This window comes from Anguilla rostrata, chromosome 14 (genome assembly GCF_018555375.3).
Source record: "Anguilla rostrata isolate EN2019 chromosome 14, ASM1855537v3, whole genome shotgun sequence".
NCBI classification, from domain to species: domain Eukaryota; kingdom Metazoa; phylum Chordata; class Actinopteri; order Anguilliformes; family Anguillidae; genus Anguilla; species Anguilla rostrata.
Genome location: NC_057946.1, coordinates 28,555,707 through 28,572,432, shown reverse-complemented (window position 1 = coordinate 28,572,432; position 16,726 = coordinate 28,555,707). Strand labels below are relative to the sequence as shown.

At 48.6% G+C, this 16,726-nt stretch overlaps 1 protein-coding gene across 1 annotated transcript; it reads right to left on the bottom strand.

The window, feature by feature from the left end:
- Nucleotides 1-4,630: 4,630 nt before the first annotated feature.
- Nucleotides 4,631-16,614, bottom strand: LOC135239459 (protein phosphatase PTC7 homolog). Its single transcript, XM_064308124.1, has 6 exons — nucleotides 16,074-16,614; nucleotides 9,708-9,887; nucleotides 7,402-7,600; nucleotides 6,346-6,469; nucleotides 5,870-5,999; nucleotides 4,631-5,480 (listed from the first exon to the last, which is right to left on the bottom strand). The coding sequence occupies exons 1-6, from the start codon at nucleotides 16,273-16,275 to the stop codon at nucleotides 5,422-5,424; spliced, it is 894 nt and encodes a 297-aa protein (XP_064164194.1). The 5' UTR covers nucleotides 16,276-16,614; the 3' UTR covers nucleotides 4,631-5,421.
- Nucleotides 16,615-16,726: the final 112 nt, after the last annotated feature.

The window sequence follows — 16,726 nt, the reverse complement described above, 5'->3', positions numbered from 1 at the left end:
TCGATAGGGCTTGAGGGCACATCTCTTCCACAGAGCTGGACCCAGGCCGGCTCATTATACCCATTTCCCACTGTACAGTTTCAAATGGAGCCAAAGTTGGTTGACCCAGTACAGACTGATTGCTTTTCCGCTGCATTACCCCTAATCACAGCTGTAGCACAAGGCCCATGATGTTACACTGAACACAGCCCTGATCAAGACTTCATCTGCTGCCGCTCCACTTTAATAGAGGGAAACTGATTGTGTGTGTGTGTGTGTGTGTGTGTGTGTGTGTGTGTGAGTGTGTCCAGGGACACTGAGAACTCCACACACACACAGGCCTACGCTGGTAGACCCAGTCGAGAAAGAGAATATTCCCAGCTGTCTGTCCTCTGGATTCCAGCCATCATTCTCAGGGCTTGGCAAAGGGCTCAGGCAAACAGGCCTTGCCTTCTGCCAGAAGGTCAAATGAATGAGAGGAAAAAAAGGCCAAATCCTGACCCACAGTAGGTTTCGATTTCATTTCTGGCTTTCTGGGGGGCAGGGGGTTCAGGTCTCTTTTTGGGGCAGGTTGGGTCACAGTGCCCCTGGCTCCCCCATAATTCGAACCCAGCCTCTGGAATTCCTCCACAGGGACACTGAGTCTCTGCTCTGAAAGGCTGCCTTCATGGCACGCTATTGGCTGAGTAATGCGTGACAGTGCATGCACGGTACCTACCTTCTTGCCATCATTCTCTCTCTGATGTTGGGAGGCATCTGTCAAACACGTGTGTGGGGAAGAGTGTGAGGTGAGGAGCAGCCTGTCTGGGGTAACGGCTCAGCTGTAGGCTGAACACCAAATGCCGTTAGAGAAGTAAATCAAAGAGTAACACAACTCATACCGAGGCTCATTGTGTGTGTGAGGAATCCAGCTTCCTGCTGGAGGCTATGTTTGTAGTGACATCACTGCAGGACTTATTTTGGATAATTTATTTAAAGGTATACATTTTTTTCTGGTGTTTATGATATTATTCTAGTTTTAGTGTATGTTTTTAATAGGTCCAGACAGCTTATGTGTAATGAAGAATCTTTTTGACACAGAAGTTTCTGATGACCAGCTAGCTTTACAATGGCTGGTACTGGGGGATTTGGAGGTTTGTGGTCAACCTGATGGAGAGGGATTCAGTCTAAACCCCAAAGTGGCTTGGCATTGGCAGAGTTAGGGTAAAGAGTATCACATATCGCCACAGAGTTCGGAGGGGGTGGGGGGGGGGGCTGTTGTGCATGTGCAGGTTTGTGCAGGTATGTGCAGAGTAAGAGGAACTGCAACAGCCTGTGAATGTTCAGCAGAGCCAAGTGCAACACAGAGGGGTCACCCAGGGGCTAGGTCCGATTTTGTTATCCCTTCACTCTCAAGTTCTATTTTACCAGGTACAGAGTCCAGCAAGTGTAAGAGATATTGGGCCTGATTCTTTTAGCATGTGCAAAACCTTTTACCACATGCAAAACTAATAACACAACCAATGATTGGTGCTAAACAAATACTATGACAAATCATTGGTCATGTTATTGGTTTTGCATCTGGCAAAATATTCTGCAGATGCTAAAGGTCTCTGTAAATCAGGCCCATTATTGCTCTCTGATTAATTTTACGCTTGGTTTGGCATTTTACAAAGCCTGAAAGCCTAAGCAGGAATGACAGGGAAAACATGCAGTTTTAATTCAGACAATGGTTAAGTCCAGGCTATAGATGGGGCTATTGGTGAGGTTTTGGACCAATAGAAGCTTTCTGAACTTCCCCATTTTAGACTTTAGCCCAAGGGGTCAACACAAATGATTTATTCTACAAAAACATTGCACATGGTTACCACTGTTTTTATTAACATTATCATTATTACTACAATTATCATAATCAGCGCAACTATAACTTGATGTTTTTTTATTATTACCATTAAATGAACTGATATCAAATATCAAAATGTATTAGAAGGAAAACGGTCATTGTGCCACAGGTAAGGAAATGGAAAAAAAGAGTAGGTTCATTCTAGGTCAGAATTATTGAATAACAGAAAACTAACCCATTAGACATTCAGTATAAATCAGTTCTTGTATAAATATACAATGTAAAACATATTTAAAACTATCCTGGATTAGTATTGTACACAACACTAATTACATACACACATGTATAAGAAGAACCAGACAGCAGCCCTGAACATGGACAAACAGTAGGAATAAGAACGTCGTATTGATATCAGGCGACATGGATCTATTCTAACGAACAAACAGAACCCCTCAAAAATACACAACCATCGAGGAGACAGAGAGTACGGAGTGAGATGACAGCTGGTGCACCCAGAACGTGGTGACCGTGGAGACCGCGGTGAAGGAGGGAGGCGGGGCAGGGGGCGGAGCTTCTGCAGGAGGCAGCCCAGCTCATAGGCTGACCCGGGGAGATTAGCACACCTGCGTTTGCCTGTCCCCGCCTCACCCGCGCCTCTCTCCTGACCCTGCCGGCCGAGAGACGGACTCGAGGGTTACCTGGAGGCCACACAGCCACCGCACCTGCGGTCACACGTTAAGCGTTTTACATTCAGTAATGGACTTACGGGATCACAGTCTTATTAAATACAATGACAAGCCTCTGAGGATAAGACTGAGTAATTTTACAGACATCATTTTAAACCTTCACAACATGGGAGGGGGGGCCGCAAATAAGGCAGACAGCTGATCTCAGAACAGGTGTAGTGACACATACCACCCGAAAGTCATCTGAGCACAACTGATCTGAGAACAGGTATAGTTCCTGACCTAGGATCGGGGGTGCGGGGTGCAGGGGATACCACACTAAAGCTAGTTTTCATGTTAAATCCTAGGTCTTTAAACATCACCTTCGTCATTAGTGTCTTTAGGTGGTAGTAAAATGTCCCGAATAAATAGAATAAGGAAACAACAAAAATTCAGTCATTAAAAATAAAGACCACACACACACACACACACACACATGTTGACAGAGAGACCCAAAAAAGGAAAACGTACAGAGGAAAGAGGCGTGTCTTTGGAGTCCAGGTGTCCCAGCGTGGGCGTCGGCAGCGCCAGGCTCGTGCCATCTGGGCCACGCCCTGCAGTTATTAAGTGATGCAGGAGACGGGCAGGTGCGCACGCATTCTTAATAAATGGTCCTTGCATAGCTCTCGGTCCTGATTGGCTGATCATCTTGCTGTTTTTTGGACGTGGCAGATTTTCCGTTACTTGCTGCTCAAAGCTGCGACTCGTTAGGGGAGGGACTGGAGCACTCAAGCCCAACCGAGCGCCCCACAGGCCAGAGCCAGCCAGGCCAACGGGAGGGGAGGGGCGGGCCTGCTAAAAGACACCGCCATACAGTAAGCCATGTGACCCGGCAGCTCTGGACCAATAGCGTTCAGCCCTGCAGCAGAGGGCCAGTTGCGCTTGAGCACCCCAGATCTTTAAAGCCTCCGTTTACCTGAGCGGACCTGAGACGCACCCGGGTCTCCGTCTCAAGTGAGAACACGCCAGCCGTCTGCCCACGGAACCTTCCGGAACTCAGCAGAACGTCCCAGAGCAACTTTGATCATTTGATTAGGTCATGAAGGGGGAGCAGTGCAGGGATGGGGTCAGACGCTAACAGACACAATCCTGTCAGTACAGGAAGTCAATAAGCATTAAATAAAAACCCAAAAGAGGGGGGGGGGGACCCTGTGGCTTTCACAGGAAAACCTGAATAAATTAAACCTTGACATCGTGTGGTCTCCTTCAGCTCCTGAGAACTGAGAGCTGCATGTGTGTTATGGAAACACAGAGCACTTCTGCAGCCGAGCAAAAAAACTAAATCCTGAAACAAAGCAGGCAGTCAGACACAAACAGTGAAAATGTCCTTTCAGTGACCTTTCAGTGAACACATGACACTGCCCAACCGGATGGCGAGTCAGGTTAAGACATCAGAGCAGAAATCTCAAACTAAAGACCTGCTCATTTCCGCCAATTCAGCACTTAAGTACTCTAAGCCACTGGTTAGCTCAAAATCCACACACATGGCTACCTAGCCCTATATCAGCTGCTGTTGGAAAATAAACTAAATAAACCTGCAGTCCCTCCAGGACTGGAGTTAAACCTGCAGACTCTGCGGCCCTCCAGGACTGGAGTTAAACCTGCAGACACTGCGGCCCTCCAGGACTGGAGTTAAACCTGCAGACACTGCGGCCCTCCAGGACTGGAGTTAAACCTGCAGACACTGCGGCCCTCCAGGACTGGAGTTACACCTGCAGTGGAGATTGAATTTTCATTATCTGCTCTAGGCCTTGGTGCAGTGGCAGCACTAATGTGCCCCATGGTTTGGGCCGGATTGCATTTGGACCACAGTGGTCATGATTTAAAAGTTAAAAATTAAATTAACCATGTGACACAGACCGTCTCAGGGATCCGTTTTTGTCAACCACAAAAAAATTAATGAAATGGTCTTTTCATTTCTTCCCCCATCCATAAAAACAGAATCACACTGGCCTGTCCCACACTAAGCGCAGAGACTCACCACCATTTCAAAAATCACAGGGCCACACAGGGAAATAAGCTCACGACCTTTGACCTACTCCCTGATACACACACATACACTTGCAAGACTCATTCAGTATTCCCCTTCCTGTGCGTTTGTAGGTTTTGCTTGTTGGGGGTTTCTGAATTTTAGGGGCAGAGTGACTGCACCCCCTGCTCCAATCCCCTCACACTGCAATGGCTGGATCACACCCCTCCCCCAGATAAAAACAAAAAAACAGGCGCAAACACACACACACACACACACACACACACACACACACACACACACACACACAGTACAGCCCTCTAACTGTACCTTGCAGAGCTATCCCATAATCCCTCTTTCACAGTTACTAGCCTGTGGACACCACCCCTCAAAAAAAACAAAAAAATTAAATAATAAAAAAATAATTAAAAACCCCACACACATTCACCTCTCAGACATGGACATCAACACCTTTGGACAGCTATACTGTATCAAATACCAGTTCCCCTACCCCCCACCCCCCCCCATCCTGTTCACTCCTGAAACACTGCCTGGGGTTATGGGAGCCCACCCCAGCCCCCCCCCACACACACACACACACAGAATGGGGCCCCTTTACATAAGTCATGGCATTTTATAATTAGCAGTGATTACGGGAGCAGGTCAGGCCACCCTTACCAGAGGGTGCCGATCTCTCACGACTGCATGTGGCCACCAGGGCGGCGCCACACACCAAACGCACACCGCCGTCCACCTTTCCATTCAGACTGGGCGTAAATGACGGCTGCCCTACGGGGCGGGGGGGTGAGCTGCAGAGGGCTGGGCGGGGTCTCGACAGCAGAAAGAAACGGTTTCCGTAAGAGTGGAGTACAGGCGGAAGACAGTACGCCACGCCCCCCCAGGGAGGCCACGCCCCCCAGGGAGACTCAGTCTGTGTACTCTGCTACTATCGACAACAGGACGGTGATGTCATCAGGCTTCCCCCCTGCGAAACACAGACACGCACAGACACGATTAGAAAGCACCACGTCAGCTTGGTAAAGACCCAACCCAAATAGTCACTGGCATTCCGATGGACCTCTCCGTGTTGCTCCCAACAGAAACAAAAAACTAACTCTCAAACCACCCTCCCAAACACAGGTACCATGCTCAGACTTGCACGCCAAATTTAACACCTAGTAACAACAGCAGGGTAGAGAGTAATTAACTGGTCTGACTGATCAATTAAGCACTGAGTGACAACAAACACCAGCAAACTTTACAGCTGTCCAGGACCATTGAGACCCCACAGCTATACTGATATACACGCATGTTTCTGGATGAGCTGTCCCTTCAAGGGTTTTACAATCAGAACAACCCCAACCCCAAACTTACCGCGTACGTTGAGGCCGTTGTCGCAGGCGAACTGGGCAAAAGGCGACATGTAGTTTGGGTCGTAGGCCAGCTCGTGGGCCTGCTCCGCGATGCTGCGGGCCGTCTGCTGGATGCTCTCGTAGTTGGAATTCTGGGAAAAAATGTGATGTGAGGTGAGGTGATGTGAGTTCACAGCTGCAGCTTGTGTAGCATGCCTGAATTAGCCCTGGACTACAACTCCCTTCAGCATCAGACTTGCCAAAACATGATTGTTGACGGAGGTTTGCAGTTTTGATCAAGAAGCAAGTTTTAAGTAGATCTGGGCTTCTTCCCCCCCCCCCTTTGTCAGTGACTCTGCCAAATTATTCTGTCCAAAGACCTGGCCTTCAAACAGTGTATCACACAGTGCATTGGGATGAGATGAGGAACTCAGTGGTACCTCATGTACTGTACACATATCACACAGTGTATCTTGGGGATGATGAACTTTATGGTACCTTGAGCTTTTTAAGTTCCTGCAGGATCATGTAATCGGGCATGTTGTCGAACAGCCCGTCTGTGGCGGTTAAGATGATGTCACCCAGCTCGACATCGAAGGAGGAGCGGTCGGCGGCTTCAGGGCTTGGGGGCGGGCAGAAGGAACATCGCGCAGTCAGCATCGGGCTTGCAAGAGTTTTCGGTTATTCAAATGAAGCGCAGGAAACTAGAATGACAAGTGACTCGACGCATGCTGGTGGCTCGTGCAGGCGTGGTCAGGTGTCAAACACAAATCAGACGCAGCACACAGTTTAAAACAGACGCACGCATTCCGGCCCCATTACACAGAGCTGTGAATGACCCCGAGAGGGCCAGTGGGCTTATTACAGAAGGGAGGGAAGTGGTGAGGGTCAAAGCTCACAGGACTGGAGCTTTTGGGGGGGGATGTTTGCGGATGTAGGGTGGTTGGGTTTCGTTTCTGAAGTGCTGCTGCCAACCTTTAGCCTAAATTCCTCCCACTTACCGCCCCTCTGTGGCTCAGTTGTATCATGTCACCACACACCACATCACAGCACACACACACACACGCACACACCGCCACACGACACACACGCAACAGACACGCACACACACAAGTGACCCCAGCACACGCACACAAACACACACAGACACATGGACAGTAATGACACAAATTATGGAAACACTGCATATTTAAAGTAATTTTGCAACAAGCTCTCTTTTTATGTAATATCAACATAAAACAAAAATGAAGAAATCATTAGAATTCCTGTTAAACAAGTAATAATAATTACACTTTCGTATATGCATTAGTTCATACCTACATTATTGAGCAGCCAGTACTACTGCTGGGAATTTTATAATCGGCTTGAAAATGTATTTAATTCTACATAAAACGACAACACTCATGCAAAGAAAACAGTGCAGCTATGAGGGAGGGGGACTGAGCAGTTTTGAGGGTTGGCTGGAAACTGAATGTTTGTGAGGAGGAGACCAGAGGGTGAAAGGTAGTTGGGGGGCGGGGCCAGAGGCTGAGCACATGAGTAGGTGGGGCTTACCTGTCCCTAAGCACCGCCCCCTCTGCCTCAGGGGGCGGGATTGAGAGCTGGAAGGGCGTGTTGAAGTAGTGCTGCTGCTCATCTGACCGGTGCACCACCTCCCCTCCCCGAACCACCAGGAACCCGGAGTCCCCCAGGTTAGCCGTGTGCAGCCGGTGGCTGCGCCTGTCCAGCACCACGATACAGGCGGTGCTGCTACCTGAGAGGGAGGGAGAGGGAGAGAGAGAGAGAGAGAGAGAGAGGGAGGAGGAGAGGAGAGGAGAGAGAGAGAGAGAGAGGGGGGGAGAGAGGGAGGGAGAAGGAGCATTGTTCAGTACCTGGGTGACACCACCAAGCTCTCATGAATTTTTAAAAATATAAAAAACACAACCCACACCGCCCTAGAAACTGCCCCCTGCTCTTCCTCACTATTCTGCTTTGTTTGGCAGTTCTCAAGCACTGAAAGCACTTACCCAGACTTCACACCCTCCTCTGCCCACCAGCGCACACACACACACACACATACACCGCACCGCTGAAAGCATGGAGGAATGGGAGGGTGGGGGGTGTGACGTGGGCGGGGCTGTGCCCTTACAAACCTGCCATCCCAATTGGTCAAGAGATTGGTGTTGTTTACCACTGTACTGCGTGTGTGTGTGTATGTGCATGTGAGCGAGTTAAATAAGTGAGTTCTGTACTGTTTACCCTGATTCAAAAACAAACTGTTCAACCCCCCCCCCCCTTTAAATGTCAGCTATGCCAGCCCCCTCCCAACAGGGTGGGAGGGGAATGCAGACTGCCCTGACCGCAGCTATTTTCCAAACAGTGGTTTTTACCATTTTATAATAAGACATCACTGTTATTATATGTTATTGTTGGTATCATTCATCTTGTTTCCTGCATACAGGCCACTCCTATACATTTGTTATTCATTGTTTTGTTTGTGGTTGTTTTTCAGCAGCATGCTGTAATTTCCCCTTGGAGACTCATAGAGTATCTGCCCATCTCCATCCATTAATTCCCCCAAAATGGAGACAAAACTGTTTACTGAAGGGGCAGGGCTAGAGTGGATCCTCGTGTGAGAAATCCAAAAGAGCACCACTCCAGGCAATGTGTGACATCCAGCTGGAATCTATACCCCAGAGGTCAAATTTAGAAGCTGGACACCCCTGTGTGTCCATATCACGCCAGTCTAAAATAGTGCCCCCTCTCCCCTCCCCCCAGCCCCTCCCCCAATCATATTCTCAGCTGTTGTTGGGTTGCCAGATTTCACACACAATGTTTGGGGCTTACAGGAGAGGCATGGAGGAATTTGGGTAGGGGAAGATAAAGAACGGGTTCTTCCACCTCGGGCACCTGAAGAGGTGACAGACTTTCCCCCGACAGAAAGCGCTCGTTTGCTACCGTTGCCGAGCAGGAGAGCTGTTGCCTGGACAGCCGAACCGTGAGGCGCTCCTGACTCATGAGCTGTACGGTGCACTGCAACAGCAGTCCTACAGCCTCCCTGGATTACATCATCTTTCCCTGCATCCTAATGACTGATGGTCTCTGTGGGCCTGTCTTGTTCAAATTGATGTGGCCAGTGATGAAATCCCCAGTGTGCTCCCAGCCGTATTGATAGGGAAAGGAGGAGAGAGAGAGAGAAGAGGGGGAGAAGAGAGGACAGGAAAGAGGAGAGAGAACACCAGCTCACTGGCCGCAAAATGAAAACCTCCTAAATTTCCAGACACTTCGATCACCGCCCCCCCCCCCCCCCAATTCAACGAGTCTGTAGGCGGCACTGTCTCCCACTGACCTGCTGTGATGGAGGGAGGAGCTGCAGCCTATGACTCATACTGCAGATGCCAGACTTATCCTCTTTCTTCCCCTCTCGCTCCTTCTCTCCCTCTCTCCTCCTCTCGCTCTCCTTTGAGAGTAGCCCATGTGACTGGAGTGAACCCAAACTGCGTAGTGTATGACAGCCAGTGCAGTGCTATGTAGCATAGCCTGTATAGTGCTATGTAATGTAGCATAACCTGTGCAGTGCTGCGTAGTGTAGCATAGTTTGCATAGTGCTATGTAGTGTAGCATAGCCTATATAGTGCTGTGTAGTGTAGCACAGCCAGTGTAGTGCTATGTAGTGTAGCATAGCCTATATAGTGATGTGTAGTGTAGCACAGCCAGTGCAGTGCTATGTAGCGTAGCATAGCCTATATAGTGATGTGTAGTGTAGCACAGCCAGTGCAGTGCTATGTAGCGTAGCATAGCCAGTGCAGTGCTATATAGTATAGCATAGCCAGTGCAGTGCTATGTAGCATAGCGTAGCCCGTGTAGCCGTGCGCACTCACCCAGCAGGGGCGCCTTGTTCTGCAGCAGCTCGTAGTAGCTGGTGGTGAGGATGCCCACAGGGTTGCAGGGCGTGAAGCGGCCCTCCCTCACCAGCCGCTCGCACGTCCTCATCAGCGTTAGCGAGAACTGGGAGGGGTCAACCCCGTAGTCCCGCCACCCGCCCACGCCATCCGCCACACCTGCAGGGAGAGAGAGAGAGCACAGTGTCAGAATCAATTAACACTAAAACACACACACACACACGTCATCACCAAGGTAATAATCCACTGTTCTCTCTGGACCTGTGCCAGTGGGCACCGAGTTTGCTCACTGACAGGGATCAGTTACATCAGACAGACCCATAAACTCGCAGTGCAACATGAGCCAGTGCAACAGGACACTTCCCATTAACCAGCGCTTCCACATATTTATGGACAATTACGTGATATTAGTTGCCTAAATCTGGTTATTATACGAGCAGGGTGGGGTGGGTCTGGGGGTGGGGGGGGGTGGGCTGTCTGCCAGCTGAGATACTTTTAACCCCCCAGCAGGCTCACCTAAACAGCCGAAAGGCGATGCTAAACTGTCCTACGCTATGGTGAGCGACACTATACCGAATCATGCTAGCCTACAGTGCGCAACGCAAAGCGAAGCTACAATGCTACGCCGTGCTGCGCTACACCAAACCACATTTCACCATGCCAGGCTAGGCTACAGTGCTCTACGCCAACCCTTCACATGTTCAGATCGAAATAAAGTTGGGCATCACAACGGTCGGATCCTCGTGTGAATTAAAGGCTACAGCGCAGCCTCGGCTAACACATGCAGGCGTTCGCTGAGAGAGGGGGGCGCCTGGAACGAGGCACATAAAAAATTAAGACCCCGGTTTAATGGGTGAGAGCTCCGGTCTTGTATCGTCTTCCACACACTCTCCGCGCCTGTATTTCGAGTCCATGTTTCACGTTTCAGGTTTCATGATCACGACCGAATGCAGAGAAGCCACAGGCATGCGGTCGCGAAGGGCATGAGCTTTCAAAGCACGTGCGGACAGAGCCGGGCACTCCGAGTGCAATGACGTTTAGAAATCTGCCAGTGGTTCCTGATAAAATTCAACCCAGCATTTCCATTGCTGATGCTAGCATCTTCGTCAGCAATAGCCATGTTGGCACGTGGCTTTGGCGATGAAGTTGTGGTTGCAAGAAGATGGACAATGTAGCTCAGTTTAAATTTCCAGAGTGAATAAAAACTATTTCTTTTGAGTGGACCTGTAGGCAACTGACATTTCTTTTGTGGACCAACCTTTTTTTTTATTTTTTTTTTTAAACAACATACCCATTTTCAACAAAATGATAGCTTTGCTGCAAGCTTAGCAGAATGTAGGCAGTGTCATGACAGCTGTCAATCAGCTTGCAGAGACATAGTCCCCCCCCCCCCCCCCCTCGATTGTCACCTAGTAGAGGGTGCACTATATTCATTTTTTGCAATGCTTCTCTGTAGGCAAACAATAGTGCAGAAAATAAGACTGTTCTGAGTACGGACACCCCTCCGTGTACCCCTAGGGGTCAGCATACCCCACTTAGAGAAACGTGCCTCTGTGCCATGCCAAGCTATGTCAACTGGCACCACTCTATGATACGCAACACCTCGCTCTATAAGGAGCCCAGGCCCTCAGCCTGCCGCTGACAGAGGGGAAAGAGCGGTAGCTAGAGGCCAACCAATCAGGGTCAAACAAACCAGAGCCCAGCCAATCACAACCGAGCTAACCAGGGGGGTGTAAGAGCAGCTTTGGCCAGACGTGATCTGACACACCGGCATTGTGTGATCCCCGCTATTCCATACTTTACACAAGCACCAGCGCCATGGTGATACTGGACAGCAAGGTGCTGTGATTACATAACCTTTGTTTTTTTAAATTATATAAATCTACGTGAAATATGACCTGGTGCTCAGCATGCCACACGTGGGAGGAGCTACACTGACCCATCTCCTCATTCGAGGAGGCTAAGAAAGGTGGACGGAATTTCGTCTTCTAGGAACAGTTTTCCTGGAAAAGCAATTCATCTCGGCACACAACAGTGAAATTCCACAGGCCGGCCATAAAAGGGACACACTGTCTGTCACACGTACATACACACAGACGCATACGCACACATTAAACTCGCACTGAGGGTGTGTCAACGCACATGTAACTTCTGGACATTTTCAGGAAGCCAGGGTAACAGCATAACACTCTTTCACACAGCCCGTGTTTCCTGTGTGCGCGTGTTTGGTTCATGTGTGCTGGTACACGTGCCCCTGTCGTTATCACCCAGAAGCAATATGAATACAAAGAGCCAGAAGCTGTAGGTTACATAACTCCCATGCTGTACTAAACATGCACCACACGCACCCCTACCCAGCTGGCCTTTATACAGCTGGTACTCGCAGGGGGGGCCAGGGGGGAGGATAAAAATTCCCCACGATGCACAGGGATAGAGTGGGGGCAGGGGGGTGCAGGTGCGGGTCCCCCACCTGCTGTGAGCCTGGATGGGCTGAAGGGGCTCAACCGGTGCTGCTTCCCCTCCTGCCAGGGCAACACAGGGGTATGACACATGACCCTGTGGGACTGAAGGGGGAGGGGGGGGGGGCTTTGGGTGTGGGACAGAACCGGGTGGGTCCAGAGGAGCCAGCTTTGATCCCCCACAGTGGCCAGGTCACAGTGAGACAGAGTGGGCGGGCTCTGTAGACTGAGCGCGTTGTGTTAAACACCACAGGATATTTATTTTACAATATTTTAAAGATATTGGGGAACGATCTTGCTCAATTGGTAGCAATCATAGAAAGGTGCTGTGAGAGAAATCCACCACCGTGCACTGTTTATACCCTCACAATTCTGTGCCGAGAGATTCCTTCTTGTTTCCAAAACAAAGTGGTTTACAACATGAACCAATCAGAGACAGGCCAGATCAGGTCTGACCTTGACCAAGACTGTCCTCATGCACCCACATAACAGCACATATAACTCCATGCGTTGAGAAAGAACAAAAGAGCTTCACCGATAGATCCAGTCCATAACAACCTGCTCCTGCATCACCTGCATCACCTGCATCATCATTTAATGCCAAAAAGAAAAAAAACTTGGATGGAGCTCTCTCCAAAACTAAAATAAACACTGCAGTATTGGCTACCCCAATAAATGCTCTGTCACACAACTGTTGGACTTAGCAGCCTATTATACAGTTAGAACGATGTGATATCAAGTTATTTTGAAAAATACAGTAAGTAGTCATGGTAGCTAGTAATCTACAACAAAAAAAAAAACAGTCTGTGCAGTGTCAGAAAGGCTTTGGTGTATCGCCAGATTCAGAACTCTGTGGGACGTTTTACAATAGGACCATTCCAATAGGACCTTCTGACAGCACTAAGATATCCAGCAGAGTACCGATCTGGGGGCAGGTATATTGGGTAACTGTTACTCTGGGATAGAGGGCAGCCTCGTTCAACAATTTACATGAATAAAATATATATATATTTCGCTAACGTAAGCTATTGCGAAACGTCAGGTGGACGGCTAACTTTAGTCTAGCTAGTGAACGTAGCAAAACCATTTCTTCATTAGCTAGCTACCAAATTTGGTGTCTAGCCTATGTGGAAAATATTTTAGTGCATTATCGGTAAGCTCTGCAACATCGAAAAAGGTTCTGTGGTTCCAGTTGGACTCCTACCGCTGACATTTTCATTGTAGCTACGCCAGTCTGTAATCCCGCTTGCTGAGGAGTCATAGATAGAAATGCTGATGCGCATTCACAACGAGGTGTGTGGACAAGCAGGTGGTGGGTGGGTGTGTCTCTTTCTCTGTGGGCAGGGCCAACGGTTGTTATGATTTTCAAAATGTTTTCACAACATTGCGACCGTTGAGAAAGTTACCTACTGCTTTAACTAGTGCTCAACTGGACAGAGGAACAGCCAACCATAATACCCATCCCCACCTGCGCTCTGAACTGCCTATAGGAGAGAGAGAGACTGAGGGCGAGCCTGAACAGAGAGAGAGAGAGCCTTTCAGCTCCAAGCAGCCATTTCACTCTGCAGCTTTCAGTGTTGGGTCAGAGATCAAATAAGCTAAAAGAACATGAATGACAGCAGCTCACAGAAACACACTCGCACGCACGCACAGCACACGCACACGCACACGGGTACACGCAAACCCCGCAGCCATTCCTGGACGCACACACAGCCCGGCCATCCACTCTAGCTCCGCCTCCATTAACTGAATGAGCCAGTGTCCCAGACAAAGGCGCCATTACCGAACATTACCGCAGGCCTAGAGTGCACACAGGAGACAGTCCGTTATCAGATGTGCAGTCCAGCAGAAGCTCATTAAATTTTTTGCATTAAGGGTGATAATTTCATTCATGAACAAAATCACAAAAGACAGTCCCTATGCGTGAAAATCGCTATGCAAATGACCAACAGTAAATGAAGTGACAAATGGGCACTCTTTCCCGTTTGTCTTTCCACTGTTTTTTTGGGCCACAGAAATGACCCGTTCAGGAAACTCCCACAGATTCCACATGACAGCCGTGTCTGAGGGTCGAAGACCAAGACGAACAGCATCAGGAAATGCAGGCACCAAACACCATGTACGCATCACAGGGGGCGGGGCTTATTTTAACACAAGTCGAGGACCTCTCAGAGCAGAGGATTAATGCACAGGAAAAGAAGACTATCTGACGATTAAAGCAGGAAAGCATTGCACACGTAGATAGGGGGAAAACCCAATGAAGATGCCCCAGCAACTTCCTTGTGCAGGAATAAGAACATAATGTGTGGACAGGAGGCAGCGCATTTGAAATTTGAGAGAGGGGGGTGAGAGAGGGAGAGGGGGGAGAAGTCCCTCCTTAGGGAAGGTGCTGTACAAATCTGGTAGCACAACACCCCACCACCAGTCACAACCTGAAAGACAGGTGTGAACCCTGGAAACTGGAATAGATTTCATGGTTATTTCAAGTTACTTCCACCTCCAAGTTCTTTAGTATTTTGTGTTGCCCTTTCTTGTCATTACCATTTTCTGCCACTGCCGTGACAGTAATAAGGTTTGGTAATATGCGTTGAAATAGTGATATTCGGAGCTTGCTGTTGTCAGTATTAGTTAGTGTAAAATTTTTTTTTAAAAAGACGAGCCAAGTTGGGCAGAATGGGCTATTCTAGTCATAACTTTGTTCTTAATCCTGAGTAGGACCATATTGAGCACTGAGTGAATGAGTGAGGAGGACCTGCTTCACTGCACAGTATAACCCCAATCATGATAAGGTGTCAAGCAACAAACCCAGCAGGAATTCTCCCTTGGAGACTACAGGAATTGGGTGTGAACAAAAAAAAGTTACATCCTGCATTGATTTTCTCTCATCTGCACATGTGGCAATGTTTTGATGTTTAAGGACAAAGTATTCCCTGTGTCGTTTGAGCAATGTTGTCAACATGGCTGCCACCACGGGTGACCACTGTGACCTTTAAACGTTTGTACCGCCTCCATCGCATGTAAGTGTCGTTAAAGATCAAGATCACTCAAGGTGAGCAGAAAAATTAGGCCCCTGCTAAGAGGGCCGTGTGTTTTCCGGCGGCAATTATATAAGTTAAACGCAAGCTCATATTCAAAATACGAGACTTCCTGTTTTGCCAACAGGTTTAAACCTATTGTAAGGCGACACTAAATACAAGGATATAGCCATAACTTCACCAATAAGGCGATAAATCAACGCCTCGTGAGAGTACATTAAAACGGCGCTTTAAATCCCACACTTGTTTTCCTTCCATAAAGAATGTTTACATTTATGCGCGCGCACGCTGTCCCGCGAGGGGGCATTTCCTCGATATAGTGATGCCTATTCTCTTTCTGGGTAAAAGGTCACCACCAACTGCAAGTCAATTACAAGTGATTTCCTCTTGTTTAAACTCAAATTTATTTGATAGTCTCTTTAAAACAGCTAGAGAACGGAAGTACGCGGCCAGTTCGTTATCTTGCTAGTGTGGTGAAAGCGGGTTATCTGAAAATGAAGGTTAAAGGAGACAGGAGTGGTACTGGTACAAACTGCTGCTAGCTAGCTATCTTGCTAAGCCGTGTGTAAATAGCACCACGTGCAGACATAGGTCATTCGTGTCGTAACCACAAAGAGAAATCTTTAAAAGTACAGGTGAATATAGGTGTCCGTCTATTAAATATTAAATTACCTACTTACGTATATGTAGCTGGCTAGTTAGCATATTAGTGTTTGCGTAACACATTAAATAAGATGCTGCGTGCGGCGGTTCTGACATCGCATTATCTAACGTCAGATTGCTCGCAAAATGGACAAATAGCTATGCATCATAATGTGTTTTTAAAAGTTTCGCTCGCCAGCTAGACTTACCCAAAACATCGGCGGTTCTGTGCTTGGCTATAAAGCAGGCGTCATCGCCGTAACACATCCCTTTCTTCAGAATCCCCTTACGAAAGTCTTTGCCGAAACCGCAGCTTGCTGTCACCAGGCTGTAGTCCCGACCATCTGTTTGGGCTAGTCCGCCCAGGACTGCCCTGGCAACGAGTCTACCATAGGAGAGTACGGAGATCATCCCCCAAAACAGCACCCACTCCTCCTGCGTACTCTCCGCGTCCGGTCTCCACTAACTACGATCTCTCACCCAAACAACATTCGGCTATCCGACAAGACGACGCAAGGCTACAGAACAGTGAACCACCTAGGCTAGCAAGCAAAATATCGCCAAGCTTGTGACAGTCTCACAGAGTGGATGCTTCTGTTTTTTTCTAAATTCCAGGAAGCGTCCAAAGGCAAAGGCTCTTTAGGTTTTAGCAGATTTCTCAGTGGGGGCTCCTCCCGGCTGCTCCATAGCACCAGTCATTTTGCTCCCTCACTCGAGATTATACCAAACCCCCTCAGCTCAGAGTTCCGGCAGTTACCCAGCGAGATATGAGGTCTTGTGTCTTGTGACTCCAGGCCTGACGTCACGGTAAGCCATTATATACGCAATTAGGGTTTTCCTTAAAAGGCCAGCGAGCGTGAGC

What these genes read in the sequence shown, in the direction of transcription:
- LOC135239459 (XM_064308124.1), bottom strand. Translation starts at nt 16,275, where the DNA reads ATGATCTCCGTACTCTCCTATGGTAGACTCGTTGCCAGGGCAGTCCTG. An exon ending in CAGAACCGCCGATGTTTTGG is followed by an intron (nt 9,888 to 16,073) that starts GTAAGTCTAGCT and finishes CTCTCCCTGCAG; the next exon opens with GTGTGGCGGATGGCGTGGGC. An exon ending in CAACGGCCTCAACGTACGCG is followed by an intron (nt 5,481 to 5,869) that starts GTAAGTTTGGGG and finishes TGTGTTTCGCAG; the next exon opens with GGGGGAAGCCTGATGACATC.